The following is a 15,886-nucleotide window of genomic DNA, read 5'->3' as shown; positions in this document are numbered from 1 at the left end:
ATAAATGGACTAAATTATGATTCTTGCTGCACATTTAATGTTAGCATTCAGTACTTGACAGTCTTTGGTATTTTGTGCCATAGACTCGTCAAAAAAGTAATAGTAAGTTCATTACCCAGCCCTGTTTTTTTTTACTATTAATACTATTCAATCATTGTTTATATCCATGATAAGAATGATATGGTGTTGGCAGATAAGTATTTATTTTATTTGCTAAACTAAAACACTTGACACTTGAGAACTCATTTCCAAAAAGTATCCTTGACAGTGACAATGTCATATAGAAAACAAAAACTGCTTCTTTTATTTGTTTTATTTACAAGACTTTTTAGACTTAAATTAGTTATTTATAATAGCCAAACATGGGGATGCAATGAACATCCCAGCCAGAATGGAACCAGGGACAATGCAGTTGTGTAGTTTGCCATTTTGACCACTTGGCATAGGATTCCTAATTAATTAAAATAATCACTAAATAACTTTAATCAAATTTACTTTTGGTACTATTATGAATTATGAGTTTTCTACATGTTTACCGTGCACTACATCATTTATAGTTCTGTGTATGTATGTATGTATGTTATGTGTATATATATATATATATATATAAAAGTATTTCAGTACTTTATGTTGGGGGAGTGAAAACATTGTGAGCCTCCATGTTGGACCACTATGGCACAGGCAGGATTAGCTGGGAATATCTGACATGCACTTTTGAATGCAGTGTTGGTCCCTGATGAGGACTGTATTGGATCAGAGGAGGATGAGGATCTCTCTTGGTCTCCATCTCATTGGTGCTCAGCTCAATTTGCTTTTTACACTGCTTGGTTTTAACCCGTCGAACTGTGAAACTTCAGCTTTACCATTCGCCCTTGTTGCACTAAGTGCTTCAATTTGCTAATGTCTGTGTGTTTTGTCAGCTTGAACCTGTGTTTATGCTTGGACATGCACTTTGGTCCTCCTCAGAAGTGCCAGAGGCATGTTTAAGGGGAGGGGAGGCTAATTTGGGTGAGGGCTGGGAGGGGAGTAGTATTGTTGAACGACAGCAAAAATAGGACTATCAGTTCCACTCAGATAACCCCTAGCTGTCATTGGACCTCAAGCCAAGCCGTGACCCCAGGGCTTGAACTCTGTGGTCATGTGACCAGGCAGTAAAGTGACCAGTGGCGTTGCTGGGCTCTGGCTGTGGTCAGAGAGGGACAGGCTGTCGAGGAAAGAGGTTGCTGGGAGAGAGAACAGAGAGAGAGGCAGAGAAAGAAAAGACGGTCATGAGGCAACCGGGCCCACTGGCTTTTTTTTAGCCAAGTCTGTGCTTGAATGGGGTCCAGGCAGACTGGGAGAAGCATGAAATGGATACATGGGAAGGTAAGGGAGGCCATCCTTAATTCCTCACAATCAGGCTATGTTTTAATGAATGAAGAGAGCGGTTTGTGAATATTCAGAGAACATATTCTGGTAACCTCATATTTATCTTCTATACCTTTTTGATTAGATTGAGGAGGCTTTTTTTCCTGTTTATATATATATATATTTTAGATTACAGTGCTAATAGTCAAACGCAGATTCCTATTCATCCAATTTCTGAAGTATGATTTTTGAGAATGATGTTTTCTAGGAATTACTTTTAATAATTACAATGAAGTTATTTTAAAAAAAAAAAAGCACATTTGGTTCTCGTATATGCTGCTCTGTAAATCTTCTGTGTAGTTTTGTCAATCAAATGTGACATTGCTTTTAGATCTGTGCTCTATTAGGTTTAGTCCTTTATGCTGAGAGGAGTTAATGATTCTCAGGCCAGGATAATGAGCTGAGAGATGTTCTAGCTTGTCACAGCAACGCTGCCTTCAAGTGCTTTGTTTATGTGTGTGCTATGACGTACCTCAGCGCGGTGGTGATTTGCATAGTATGCCTCCATATGTATTGATGTTTGGTATGTGCCTGTGCGTTTGTACGGTGTTGATATGTAGGAGATCACTAGCCTAAATCTCAGAGTACCTTCACATTTGGCTGGCTTTGCCCCTTTCTTTGCTTCTTTCTTGAATATGTAGTTTCACACAAAGATCCCCTTTTCAGCGGTGTGACTGCTAAGTGGGCGATCTTTCCTTGAACTTTGTTGATGCTGCTTTTCCCAAATCACTTTCAGCTCATCGTTCTTTTGTTACTTCATTCTGCTGTTGACAGAATTATCTGGAGAGCTAGAATAGAATAACCTTCCTTCTAGTTTTCACACTACATCCAAGCCCCCCCCCCCCCCCCTTCCTCTCCTTGTATTGCAGGAATTTGGAATGTGATCCTTTCTCACTCTTAAGATATAGTCCACAAGGCAAAGCAAAGTGTCCTGGGCTGCTCATCACTCCTGCATGGCCTTTTAATACATGCTTATCTCTTGGCTCTGATTATACAGTTCACTTAAATCATTTTGACCCAAAATCCCTGTTCACTGAGTTTAAAGATAGATTAAATAATTTCTGGTAGCACGTCCTTCATTTGATATTTTCCGTCAAGGACTTCAGTGTAGCATGTGGAGGAACCATGTTACTGTATGGTCCCCTCCCCCTCATGTTAATCCCTCAGCTAGCAGCCATGTTGGTTGTGCTCCAGCTGAAGGAGGGTAAACCCCACACTTGTACTGCTATACACTACATCCTCTTCATTCTGCAGAAGGCCTCTGTTTTGAAAATAGTTCTGCGTTTTGGAAAAGGGCTTAGTAATACAGAGAAATGAGTTTATTTCTTTATAGTGGATGTTTTGTGCAGGGTAAGCTGTGTGAAGATCAATAGTAACAGTGGGGGAGGTCAGGGACTCCTGTGACTCTGTAATGCTGGCCTATAGATAGCCAATGACACAGGCTGCTCATTCCAGCCACGCACGCTCTGTTTTCCTAATTTCACTGAAACATATCCATCTCCCCAGCCAAAGGCTTGTCAAACAAAACACCACACAGAAGTCCATCATGTTACAGATCTTTGTCTTTTATGGGTGTGTTAGCCCTTCACCCTCCCCCCTTAGGACACAAACAAAACACACACACACACACACACACACACACACACACACACACACACACACACACACACACACACACACACACACACACACACACACACAGGATTGAACGTATGTTTTTCTCTTCTTGCTTATTTATTTCAAGAAAGGACAGGTCTGTCTGATGGTCTGCTCTGAGGCACAACAAGCTCTACGTTTCTAATGGTGGACATGTTTCAGTACTTTGGTCGATCGTGTGTGGGGAATATTAGTGGGAGTTTATCCTTCCGGCCCTGCGGTCTCTGGGTAGTCCTCCCTACCATTAATGAAGGGGACACTCAACATTCATTAACAGCACTTTTATATGAGTGTGTATCACGAAGTCTGGGCTGAATAACTCCACATGGTTCATATCGGCGTGTGTTGACCCAACTTTAAAAATGAGCTCACGGCCAAAAGCAGTTTCTGCTTTCTTTTGAAGGTTTCATGTTCTGCAAATTACAGGAGAGAAGGAACAAGGCACAGGCTTAGAACAATGTCTGACATGCATTATTACAGCAGTGATATCTCCTTCACTTACTGAGGTGAACGATCTTTGTTTTATTCTGGTATTGGCAATCCTTTTGTCTAGGGAGAACAACAAAGCATGTCAAAAGATGTTGCTATTCTTTTCTTTTGGTCAAAACCTATTGTGATTCACTTAAGAAAAAATATTGGTCTGCTTAACAGACTTATGATTGAGCCTAAAGCCGACTGATGAAGCCCTGGCATTGGCAACATAACTGAGTGGGTGTCTGTAACGAGCTTATTGCCATAGGTGTCTGCAAAGATTTCAACTTAAAGCTTCTTTTGTTAAATAAAAAAGTGAGCTATAAAAAACGTTACTAGTATTGGTCAGGTATACTGATTATTGTATTAACATTAGTTAGAGATACTCAGCCCTATTAATAATATCTTCGATATTAAAGATGTAACTTTATCTTTCCAGATTAAAAACAAAGCTGAAACAGCGAGCCAGACTCTTACAGTTGAGGTCTGTTCCCACATTATTCAACAAAGAAGCATTGCATGTGGCTCATATTAACATAACATTAACATGTAGCCTATCTTTGGTGTGGTATTACTCAATGCTAATGATTTAGCCTCTAAGCCTGGGTGTATATTATCAAGACAGCAGTGTCAACAGGTCGCCATTGTCTCGTGGATGAGCCCAATCTGCAACTCCATGCGCGTAACTTAAAAGATTAGCATCACAGTGTGGCCTGCCAGGAATGCTGGCTCTGAGTCATGGAGGGTCTTACGATGCCTGTAACCTCTGAATGTGTTAGATGTGTGGTGTACATACCAGTCATACTCCGGGAGGAGGGGGTGCTCCACTCCTCCACCCCCAGGTTGGAGAGATAAGTTAGATATGACGAGAAGAAGAGATACAAGGAGGGGAAAAGTAGAAGAAGAAAGGCTGAAAGAGAAGGAGGAAGGGAGGAAGGCTACCGGCAGCGGAAAAGTACAGCAGATTCCTCCCACCCCCGCTCCCTGCCTCAGCTGGGCATGATTGTGATGGAAAGCCTGAGACAAAACCAGAAGAGAGAAGCCCTTCAGCAGCAGGCCTTGTTGCTCTGTCAGCCACTCAAAAGGCTGCTTTACACTATACATCAGCCTTTGTGTGTGCAGGGTGTGGACAATAGGGAGATTTTGCCACAACACATCTCTGTTCTCAGCATGGTGCAGCTCGCAGAGAGTCAATGGGATGGTGGACCCTGGGCCCCGTTTCCCACAGGACAGCATGACAAAGTCTTGGGAGAGCACAAGACTGATTTCAGCCTAAAATCATGTTGCTCCTGAACATTCAACCCCTTTTCTCCTGTGTGAAATGCAAAGACCATTCCTTACAGTTCTACCTGACATGTGATGAACATCTCAGTTTTATCAGCTGGATTCCAGTGAACAGTTGTTGGGACACCAGAGCGCCGTTTGTCTTTGTCATTGTCCGGGGCTTTAAATGCTCCACTTGCATTTCCTGGTTTGCGTTAGTTAGGAATGAAACCCAGGCTGACCCCTGGGAAACAATGCAGCCTTTAATGGGCCTTAGGGTGTGTGGGTGTGGGTGTGTGGGTGGTGACAGAAAGCATCGGGGGTTTCTCCACCCAAGCTAAGAGAGAGCAACAGAGGGTGGAGTTCAAGATGAAGCACTGCTTTTATAACTTTATCTTCTTACAGACTCTCTGTTAATGAGACAGATATTCCATCCAAAGGTCCAAAGCTTAATTTCCCCTCCCTGCGTGGTAATCGCCCACGTCTTTCAAACTCCACGTACCCAGTTTGTAATGCAGTAATTGTGTTGAAAATGTGTAGTCTCCAAGCAGAAGCTGGAATCCTGATGATGATGATGATGTCAGGCAAGACCTTATACATTTCTCAGACTTAGCAAAGCCCCTCCAGGGCCACGGAGGACATCAGAGACTGATTTCACAGGCTGACTAGTACTCCCCATGACCAGTGAACTGACCTTCATGTGTTGAATTTGAGGAATTCCCTATTAAAGCCTATGCTATTTTCATATTTCAGTTAAAGTAATGCTTGTTCAAATATAGGTGTCTGGTGAGGACCCTGGTTATTATCAGCTGACTTCTGACCAGAGGTTCATACTCTCTTCAATAAAACTTGATGTGACCTCTTGAATACATCTGATGAGTTTTACTAATAGTAGTTCCGATATGCTCTGCCTGTTTTTAAAGGGACGGCTCACCCAGATTCCTCAAAGTTGTATCAAGCTATACAGGTTATTTAGATTTCTGTCTCTAAGATTTCTACGCCCAGTACAGCTAAACTGAATGTAATTTATGGTGCCCTAAAGTTAAAAACAGCTATGTCAAAAAACAATGCCCACAGATAGTCAGATGATCCACAGACCCTGTAGTTCTGGCGACTTAGTAACTGGTACATTGTTTCTGGGAAAATATGTTGCTTTTTGTATTCCTTGAGCACCACACGTTCAATTCTACCCTCTTCCATTGCACTGCTGTGAAGGCAGACATCTCATGAGTGAATAGCTCCAAAGCTGCCACAAGGCAAAATTATATAATTGATATTAATAGTTTGATTGACTGATGGGGGTAAGTAAGAAGCCTTGGCGATTTCGATGAACTGACCTTGTTAGAAAACGACATGTTATTATGATATCTATGTTACATTTCGGCTCCTAAATACCTTTATCGCATACTTTATTTTTGGATGACATTTTCTGTATTCATGTTTTGTATTTCTGTCCCTGCATTGAATTCTGACTGCTCTGTCTAAAGAGTTTGGTTACATGTTGCTGTTACCAGACTGCCACAGACTCTGGACCAAACCACTGCAGACCAGAAGCATGAATATTTAATGGTCATCTACAGGCAGGAGGAGGAGGAGTCATAGGATGTGACAATCTGAGATCAAGTGTGTGAAGGTGTGAATCAGCCTGTTTTATATGGTGGCCATGCACTTGAAAGACAGGGTGATAGATTTGGCAAATAAGCCTGAGTGAAGGCAACTAATGTCCATTGTGTTTTTCCTCAATGAAGGAAGTCAGGCGTTTCACATAGTGTGGCCAGTGGAATATATGGTTTTAATGTGTTCCCTGAATGAGCACATGGGCTGACAAATGGCTGGCTGAGGAGGTGACTGTCATTTATTTGATCTTCCTCATGTTTTATGGGCCAGGGTCCTTCATGTGACCTCATGCTAAGCTCTGCTTACAATAACATGTGCAGAGGTGATCACTCTTCAGTAAGGGCTGGGTTTTTAGCTGACATAGCTCTTCTGTTGGGTGAGGATGCTGAGAAACTGGTTGGACCTTCTTCTCGGGCTTCATGGAGGTGTAGCTCTGAAGCCTAGCAGCTGAAAACGTACTTTATTAAGACTTAATCTGAATCTGTGCTGAACTGCCCCTAAACACACACTAATGCTCTGTGTAACCAAGCCTGAAGTTCATTCAGGGCTAACGCATGGAAGACTCCTGAAAATAAATACATGGGACTCAACAATCCTCTATAGTAATATATTTCTTACTGCTCGATGCTTTATGGTAAATGTGCTATTGCTTAGAAACACATAAAATCAGACATGCCTTCACCTGCAAGGAACATCTGAAATGGTTCAATGTGCAATCTATTTGTTGGCCGCTGCTAACAATTCACTAACTCAAAAATATCCTCTGATCTAGTGTTTCAACGAGTGCTACACACACACACACACACACACACACACACACACACACACACACACACACACACACACACACACACACACACACACACACACACACACAGAGACACACACACAGCGTAGCAGAGGACGGACACGTGAACTATGGATAAGGTTGTCGGTACCGTTTTCAAACAGATGCAGTAGTGACCGACAAAAAAAAGTTTAAATACTGCATTGTCTTTCAGCCACCAGCTTTTAAAGTAGCTTATTTTTCTATTTAAAGGCAGGGTTGGTAATCTTCTTCAAAACCTTTTTAATTTTTAACACAGATGATGAGTCTGTTCTGGTAATTACATCCTGACTGCAATAATGAATCAAATGCTCCGGAGAAAAAAAGAGGAGAAAAAAAGAGGAAAAAAGTCTGGTGTGTGTTGCTGTCATGACTGTAATAAGCCGTCCAATCGTTTCATTCTGCCCGAGTTAAATGATTGGACGAGCTGCCTGACTGTCTACCTGCTCCTACTCTGCCTGTGCTCTCATTGGTCCTCACCAGAGTCTTCACAAGCGTCTACCTTAACTACCAACAGTAGTCATGTTGGTTGTTAAAGTCTTCTAACACTGATAAAAATACAACTATACTAAAATCACATCAGTACTTTAATTTAAGGTATCATATTGGAACCTGTATCAATAATTTCCAAACGATACCCAGCCTCAGACAGCACTGTGTCCAACTATCGCCACAATATACGGCAGTTACTCCGGTATCAACAGATTATGCTCTCATCTTCTTGGTCATTTTCAAAAAGAAAGCTCTGCTTTAAAAATAATCCAGGTGCGCTGCAGCGTCCACAGCTGAAACCTTAACGGTACAGTTTGTGCCCACCTACAAGGCCGTACAAATAATGTCAAATGGCCAAATTAATGATAAAAAATAGTCTATTTATATCATTATGTGGAGGACAACCCTCTTTTAATAATGGAAAATAAAATTATAATATCTGACTTTTCAAGAAAAGCAACCTTTTTGAGTTGATGCATGTTTGATACGATCCAGGTTATTAAGGTTTCCATAAACATTATTATGTAAGGAAAAAAAATATCACTTCAAGAATTTATTTAAAAAACATTAAAATGTGTTAATTGAACAAGGTTTTAGAAAATGATGTTGGCCATCTCTCACCATTTCTGACGTTATTTACACCCAACACAAAATAGTCTGCACTTGGTAATGATACAAAGCATGTGTTGTAGCTCTAATTATATCCTATATTGTAACGTTAGAACTAGGTTACTTATCTCTGCAAAGCGTTTAGTTAAGGTCACACTTTGTACTCAAAATAAAAAGAGTATCAGGAGCAAAGATATGTTTCTGACTGATGGGGCTTCCTCTCAGAGTCGCAGTAACCTCTGTGATGTATAGAGTTAATCACCAAAATAGTTAAAGTCTAATCCCAGGATGGGCTCACTGTGTGACGCCCCATTGTCTCCGTACACTATGGCTGCCCTGCAGTCTTCTGCAGGCAGCAAATTTAAACCTCACACTATTTAAATGGTAATCTGTCTTTGGGCTTTAGAAGTCTTCAATTCACCATTGATGATCTGGGAGAGGCTTTATGCCATGAACACCCCCACCTCCTTCTAATTACCTTTAGTACATGAAACCCACAGCCCACTATGAAACTGGCCCTTTAAATCATATACACACAAAAACCCCAATCCTGCTCATTTCAATATTAAAGATGATGTAACTTTGGCCTGTTTATTGTCAAAACATTGTGTCCTTTAATCAGTGAGGGGTGACCGGGCCAACCATTGACCACAGGCAGGATATCAGGTTCCTTCTAGTCATGTCCTGTGAGCTGAACGGCATCATCTCATCTGATTTATCTTCACGCTTCAGTGTGTTCAGGTTCAACAGTCACACTCTGTCACACAATCATACTTTTTTGTTGTTGTTGAGGGCATAGATGGTACAAAACATGGATGTAGCATCTGGGACATCGGCCGTAGTTTTCCAAGGGTGAGTCGACTGCATGCTGCCTTTGTTGACGTGATCTACTGATAATATATTCAACAAATGAATATAGATCATCAAAGCAGCACAACAATCTAACAAACACACAATGCCTTCATTGAAGTTTAACTTCTTTTATTGACTGTTTGATTCCTTTGCCGCCATCTGATCGATTTATTTACACTTTAAAAAAAATTAACAAAACATTATTACTCTAACATGAGGTAAAAGACTGAACCGATGTCCAGTTCTAAAACAAAAACACCCGTGACTCAGTCCCACCCCTTCCTCTTATCACAACTGATCATCATCAGATTAATAATAGTTCCAAAAAGGGAATTATTCAGTATACAAATTTAACATCAACTCAATGATGCAGGCAACCTGCTTGTCTGCCTCCACTATTGACTTCCCAACCACAGAAACCCGTAGCAGGGCAAAGGTCCTTCCTGTGTGTGGGGCAGTTTGTTGCAATTCACAAGAGTCTTACATTAAGCAGATGTCCAGGTTAATCTCCAGGCTCAGCAGGCAGCATTAACTCGCTGGACAGCAGCCTCAGACCTCTCGTGTCTACGACTTGGTTTATGTTGAAATTTAAAAGGGACCGTTGAAGAGGATGAGGAGTCCACTCTTAATGAAGCTGTCGTAGGGAGAATTGAGCCATTTAGGGCCTTTCTCACACAGACCATTGGTGGCTTCTGACCCCTCAGGCATGTCGCCTTGAGCCCCCCTTGTCATCGCATATGCTTACTTGTAACCAGTTCAACCAAAAGTGTTCTCCTTGTTTAATTTGACATGGTTTTAAAGGGCCTATGAAGCAAAGTGATCCAGTAATCAAAATATTTTTCCTTTTTCCAATCTCTTTAATAATCTCATAACCTTTCAGATTTATCTTGCAATGCCTTTTGGGAGTCCTGAATGCCGTAGAATCCTTCAGAAAGTATGTTTTAAAAAAACAAAACATTGTTAAACTCAATTTGAAAATAAGATCAAAATTGATCTTTTTGATTTTTTTGATTTCCTTTCACTGCTTTCTTTATCTTTGTTAAAACCTAAATGGCTCCTACATGACCCACAATGCAACTATACCGCTGACAGTTGGGCCAGTGATCTGGGCGTGAAATGCTACCTATAAAGTAAGCTTAACTTATATAATAAAAGTTCATATAACATTTTTTTATATAAAAAAATTCAATGATCCATGCACCACAAATCCCCCCACACATCTGGTGACACAGCTATGGCATCACAGCACCCGATGGAGCTCTCCATCGAACAGCCGAAATGAAAAAGACCTCCTACTTGCTGATATTATCAATAGAAAAACGCTCCACTTTACTTAGATGGCTGATTCAAACAGATATTTCTGTAAAGCTGCAATTAGCACTAATTTTAAGCTATTCCTACTTTTTAAATTCCTATGTCAGGCAGCCAACATTCTAAATCCTCAGTCTCTCCTCAGGTCTTTCATCGGTATTGAAGAACCTGTACAAGAAGCATGTCTCTGTCTTAACAGAGGTATCAACATATTTCATCAGTCTAACTGCTTATCTGGTCCTGTGAGGTTTGATCCCTGTCAGGCCTGGACATAGATCAGCAGCAGGCCACATTCCTGCTGCAGCCAGGCTTTGCACAGCAAGGCACTTCTCCGTAACCATGGAGTCCAACCCATCTGCTCTCTGCTGCTGTGAGCGGGGGGGGGTGTGTGTGTGTGTGTGTGTGCGCGCGCTCTTGCCTGCTATCGAGCTGAAGACTGAGCAGAGAATATGTGCTCCGACTTAATTCTCGGCTTCCTCGCTGAGTTTGATTATGTGCATTATGTAGCCTGGAGGTAGATGGGGGATTAAGAGAAGATTTTCAACAGCTTTCTCAGTTTGCTGTCTTAACAGTTTGAGAACACCTTCATGATTAGTAAAGAAGCTTGAAGAAGGTCCTCAGTGGGCCCGTCTCTCTTTGATCCTCTCTCCACTCTGTCACATGCGTCTGTTCTCCCAAACATCCAAGCGTCAGTTTCTAAGACTTCAGCCCTGTTCTTTTGCTGCTGTCTTAAGGACTCATTATTTCATGGTCAGCAGAATGAACTTTGATATACTTTTGCATACTACTTTAGTGTTTAGGACCTCAAGTTCCACACGGTGCCCCCTTGGCGTAAGCCCCCACTCCCTCAAGTCTCTAAATATCCCCACACATGTGTTCCAAATTACTGCCCTCATTTATTCCTGTCCTACCAAGATCTCTCTGTTTGGGGTGATCAACAGAAAGTGTGTACTCTTTTAGGAAACAGAAGGTGAAGGCTAATGATTGAGAGAGCGCCTCGTGGAACAGAGAGGCTGCCGTCCACTGGGTCTGGTGGGTTATAGGGCGCTCCATCAGAAAATTAGCCACCATCGTTGAGAACAAGTTACAAGATGACACATTTTTAAAGGATATTATAGCTGCTTGATAGATCAATATTTAAACACCCTGAATTGTATGTCACAAATTGGTTGTCTCAACATGTTCCACTTTGTCAAAATATGCTCTATCAGAGTAAAAGGTCTCAGAGGTGTTCCCAGGAGGAGGCCTCTTCATGTGATACTGCTGTTGTTAGAAGAAGAGAAAGGGGAGACTGTGGTTTTAGCTTGCTGCTGAATAAAACATACACAAGACGTCTCCGCTCCCTGTCCTGCCTGTTACACCTCCACTTTCACAAAATGAGAGTGAGGGTTTAGGAATCCTTTTGGATTAGCCAGCGCATGGCTAGTGCTTAAGCCCCAACCGCCCCCATGATCTCAATTAAAATTTGTGCCGCCAGCGAGGTTTTTGCACCCACTTTTTTTATTATGATGTGGATGAATTAGTGTAAAGAAGTGAGTGGAAATAGTTCTAAATGTCTCCCTTTTCTTATTTTTTCCTGTCCCTTTTCAGATGATCCGGCTGACCAGCGTACTTGCCTTATCTGTGGAGATCGCGCCACAGGCCTGCACTATGGCATCATCTCCTGTGAGGGCTGCAAAGGCTTCTTCAAGCGCAGCATCTGCAACAAGCGCGTGTACCGCTGCAGCCGCGACAAGAACTGCGAGATGTCACGCAAGCAGCGCAACCGCTGCCAGTACTGCCGCCTGCTCAAGTGTCTGCAGATGGGGATGAACCGCAAAGGTGAAGTGTGGACACATCACGGGGACATTTTCTCTGTTTTCATTTTAACCCTGTTATGGCTGCACCCTGAAAAATACAACCTTTTTTTATTATGAGATGACCATTTAAAGTACAAGTACATTTTAAGCCATCTGCATGACATGTTCTCCCTCAAGAGTAGACAAAAGGTGAATAATAAATAATAGATTTACTAATAGACGTCACCATGAGCTTTTCCAGTTAGGTTCTTACATTATGTCATCATTTTTTGTATTAGAGGTTTTCTGAAATGTTGTTTATATTTGCAAATAAGCCATTATCTAATGTTAGCTTTTGGTGAATTACAGAAATCTACAGATGCAAAAAGAAGTGAAGTAAAACCTAAATGTGCATTTTGGATGTTTTCTTTCCATTACTCATAAAAAAGGACATGTATAATAGACCAAAATCTCTTAATTGACCAGTTGAGTGTTTTTTATTAACAAGAGCAATGTGTCCAACTAAAAATCCATATAATATACAAATTAACGGGTTTTTTTAAACTGAAAGCTAAATTGAGGAAATGGTCAAAGAAAACAGCACCAAAAAAATTATATAATATACAGTCCAGTCTTTGTAGAACCAGAGCAGACTCATCATCTGTGTGCTGGGCTAGAAGCTCAACTGGGTTTTGGGGTGATGGTTCCTGTTTTTTGTAGTTTCCTTTAAAACAATGGCTGGCTTGACTTCATGTACACTCCACTCGTTGGGTCAGGCCCCAGTGATCAGAGTGAGCTCTCAATGTTCAGAAGCTGTGAGCAAATGTGTCTTTGTTGGATCATTTTCACCCTGTATTTATCCACTAATGAGCCTACCTTTACCCCTTTACTTTAAAAACATATTTTAAAAGCCTTAAAAACTTCAAGCATAAAATGTAATGTTTGGAGTAAGAACACTTTGTATTCCATAGCAGAGTATCTAGTTTTTGTGCGAAAACAATAGAAACTAAACAAATTAATTGTTAGCTTTACCACCTTTGCAATAAATGGTCATTTTACCAGATGGTAGCTTTTGAAATACTATAACTAACCCGTCAGACATAATTTACATAATTCTGTTTAGTCAACAGTAAAAAGTGTTTTAACTGCTGCCAGGGAAGCCACCATGGGCTTTTCTTTGGCCTAACTTCCCTCAGTGAGGACTAGAGGTTAGTGAAGTACAACGCTGCCCCCCAGTGGATGGTAAATGGAAATGACCCCTCAGTGCTCCTCCAGCTTGATGGGCTCATTTTATATAATTTAATCTCCAAACACTGTGATTACAGCCAGCTCATCCTTACATGTGAGGTAGGTTAAATTAACTTTGAGCTGTAAACAAATCACTCCCAGGAAAGAGAAAATAAATCTCCAACAGAACAGAAACAGGAAAAATGATGTCCAAACCGGACAGAAAAATCCTCACATGGAAATCTGGTGTGTTCAGCCACTAGGTAGAGCTCTGATACTAATCCTGAATCATGTTGTGTTTATCGAGCACATGTAGATTTAGAATCCTGTTCTTTCTTTTGCCGTGTAGCAATCAGGGAGGATGGCATGCCAGGAGGGAGGAACAAAAGCATCGGGCCTGTTCAGGTAAACACTGACTACATGTTCAATACCAGAATACCAGAAATGTTGTTTTCATGACATTCACTGACCCTCTGCCAGCTTAGAGTCACTCTATACATATCATTGTGGCTCAGTTCCAGAGTTAGCTCACTGACCGTGAATGCATTCAGAAAACGCCCGCTTCCATTAAAAGACTGCTTTATTTCTAAACCCTAATGAAAGGGGCACCTCTCTGTCATTAATAGGGAATGAAATGCTGCTTCAGTATGTGTGATGAATTGATGGGAATGAAAGTGAATTGACCCCAGCCACAGATACAAGGCACCACATTTTCTGGCATGCTAATGCCTTTCAAAATGACTTATTTCTGTGTTTTCTCACTTCACGGACCAGCAAGGATTCTGTTATTTTATGTGTGTGCATATCAGCCACACACACACACACACACACACACACACACACGCACGCATAACTGTTTGCCTCCCGTCTTTCTTTCTTTCTTTCTTTCTCCATCACTGTGTGATTTTGTCCTTGCTCCTCAGCGTTTTAGTGGAAAGCAGTGGGGTGCTAATCAATTGAACTGAGACACACGGTGTTCAGGGTCACATGAGGATTTGCTGAAGGCTCCAAAAAAATGCCCACATCCTGTTTTATGTGTGTGTGTTTAGATCACAGAGGAGGAGATAGGGCGGATCATGTCGGGGCAGGAGTTCAAGGAGGATGCCCCGGAGCACACCTGGGGAAACAACGGCGACAGCGACCACAGCTCTCCGAGCAACGGAGCCTCGGAGGGCAACCAGCCGTCACCCGCCTCCACTCTGTCATCCAAGTGAGTTGTTCATCTCATCCACTCAGCCGCTTAGCGCCTGCACTCGCCCCATCATTGAGATAATGAGCCGGCCCTGACAGTCTAACACCTCGTACCCATCTCACCCAGACTTTAGTTAAGGTATTCATTAGCAGAAGAATGGCTGAATATGCCGCTCCTCAGGCTCGGTGATGATGGCGAACACATAGAACGCGCTGCACTATCTGCTGTTCTTTCTATAGAGACAAGCGCATTGTCTATCTGCACTCATCAAGGACAAATATTGTCTAGCTACTCGCATGCCTGTATTTATTTTAGTCTCATTATCACCACAGCCACACAGCCTGATAGCTATTCAGAGGAATGCTTGTTTTATCAAATCAAATCTGAGCAATAACAGGATGCCTGAGCATTGTGGGACAAAAAAATAGCAAACATTGTTAATGGTAAAGAGAGTAGAACTACACCAAAAGGTTAAAGGTTAGGAATTATAATTGACTAGTCTGTAGGCAATGTCCACCACAGAGTTTAGTATGTCTGGGTGGTGTTTAACCTAGTTTAGCACAAACACTGGAAGCACGGGGGAAATACTTGCCTTGCTCTGCACCGAACACACATATATGAAAGGTATTAATCTTCTTATCTGACCCTGGGTAAAATGGTAAACACATTTATTTCCCAAGATGTCGGATTATTCCTTTCATATATAAAGTATAGAAAAATGTCCTCTATATGGCCTTCTTTGTGTAACCGTTGACCTTTGTGTTCTTGCAGTCGCTCTGTGGAAATGAACGGCTACACGGCGGCCCTCAGGGACCAGTACATCAACACCTCCATGTCCACACACTACCAGCTCCTGCCTCACCTGTTCAGCTACGCCGCCCAGTCGGGCCTGCTGGCCCCCCAGCCCCGCAGCCTCTACCCACAGTCCCACCCACTGGTGCTGCAGCTGGTGGCTGCTGAAGACCTGGCCCCCCTGGCAACCCCTATGCTGATAGAAGACGGGTGAGTCAATACACACACTTGATACTGCTTACCCTAACCCATTTTGTATAACGGTGCACCTCCCCAGTAAATACAGTGTATGCTGATAGGAAGCTTTGGGTTGTCCTTTCATTGTGTTTAGAGTAAATTTTTTGTCATTGTACCACACAGGTTAGATAATAAAATGCATTTGTATTCCCATTT

General features: G+C 41.9%; 1 protein-coding gene across 1 annotated transcript in view; it reads left to right on the top strand.

Annotated features, from left to right (window-relative positions):
* nr6a1a (nuclear receptor subfamily 6, group A, member 1a) overlaps window positions 1-15,886 on the top strand; it is an 81,193-nt gene that overhangs the window by 56,628 nt on the left and 8,679 nt on the right. The window contains exons 4-7 of the mRNA XM_054611481.1: window positions 12,095-12,325; window positions 13,859-13,914; window positions 14,559-14,719; window positions 15,473-15,703. Coding sequence (XP_054467456.1) covers window positions 12,095-12,325; window positions 13,859-13,914; window positions 14,559-14,719; window positions 15,473-15,703 — 679 coding nt within the window. The remainder of the gene's footprint in view (window positions 1-12,094; window positions 12,326-13,858; window positions 13,915-14,558; window positions 14,720-15,472; window positions 15,704-15,886) is intronic.

Source organism: Anoplopoma fimbria, chromosome 13 (genome assembly GCF_027596085.1).
Source record: "Anoplopoma fimbria isolate UVic2021 breed Golden Eagle Sablefish chromosome 13, Afim_UVic_2022, whole genome shotgun sequence".
Classification (NCBI taxonomy): domain Eukaryota; kingdom Metazoa; phylum Chordata; class Actinopteri; order Perciformes; family Anoplopomatidae; genus Anoplopoma; species Anoplopoma fimbria.
This window is presented reverse-complemented; position numbering and strand designations above follow the sequence as displayed.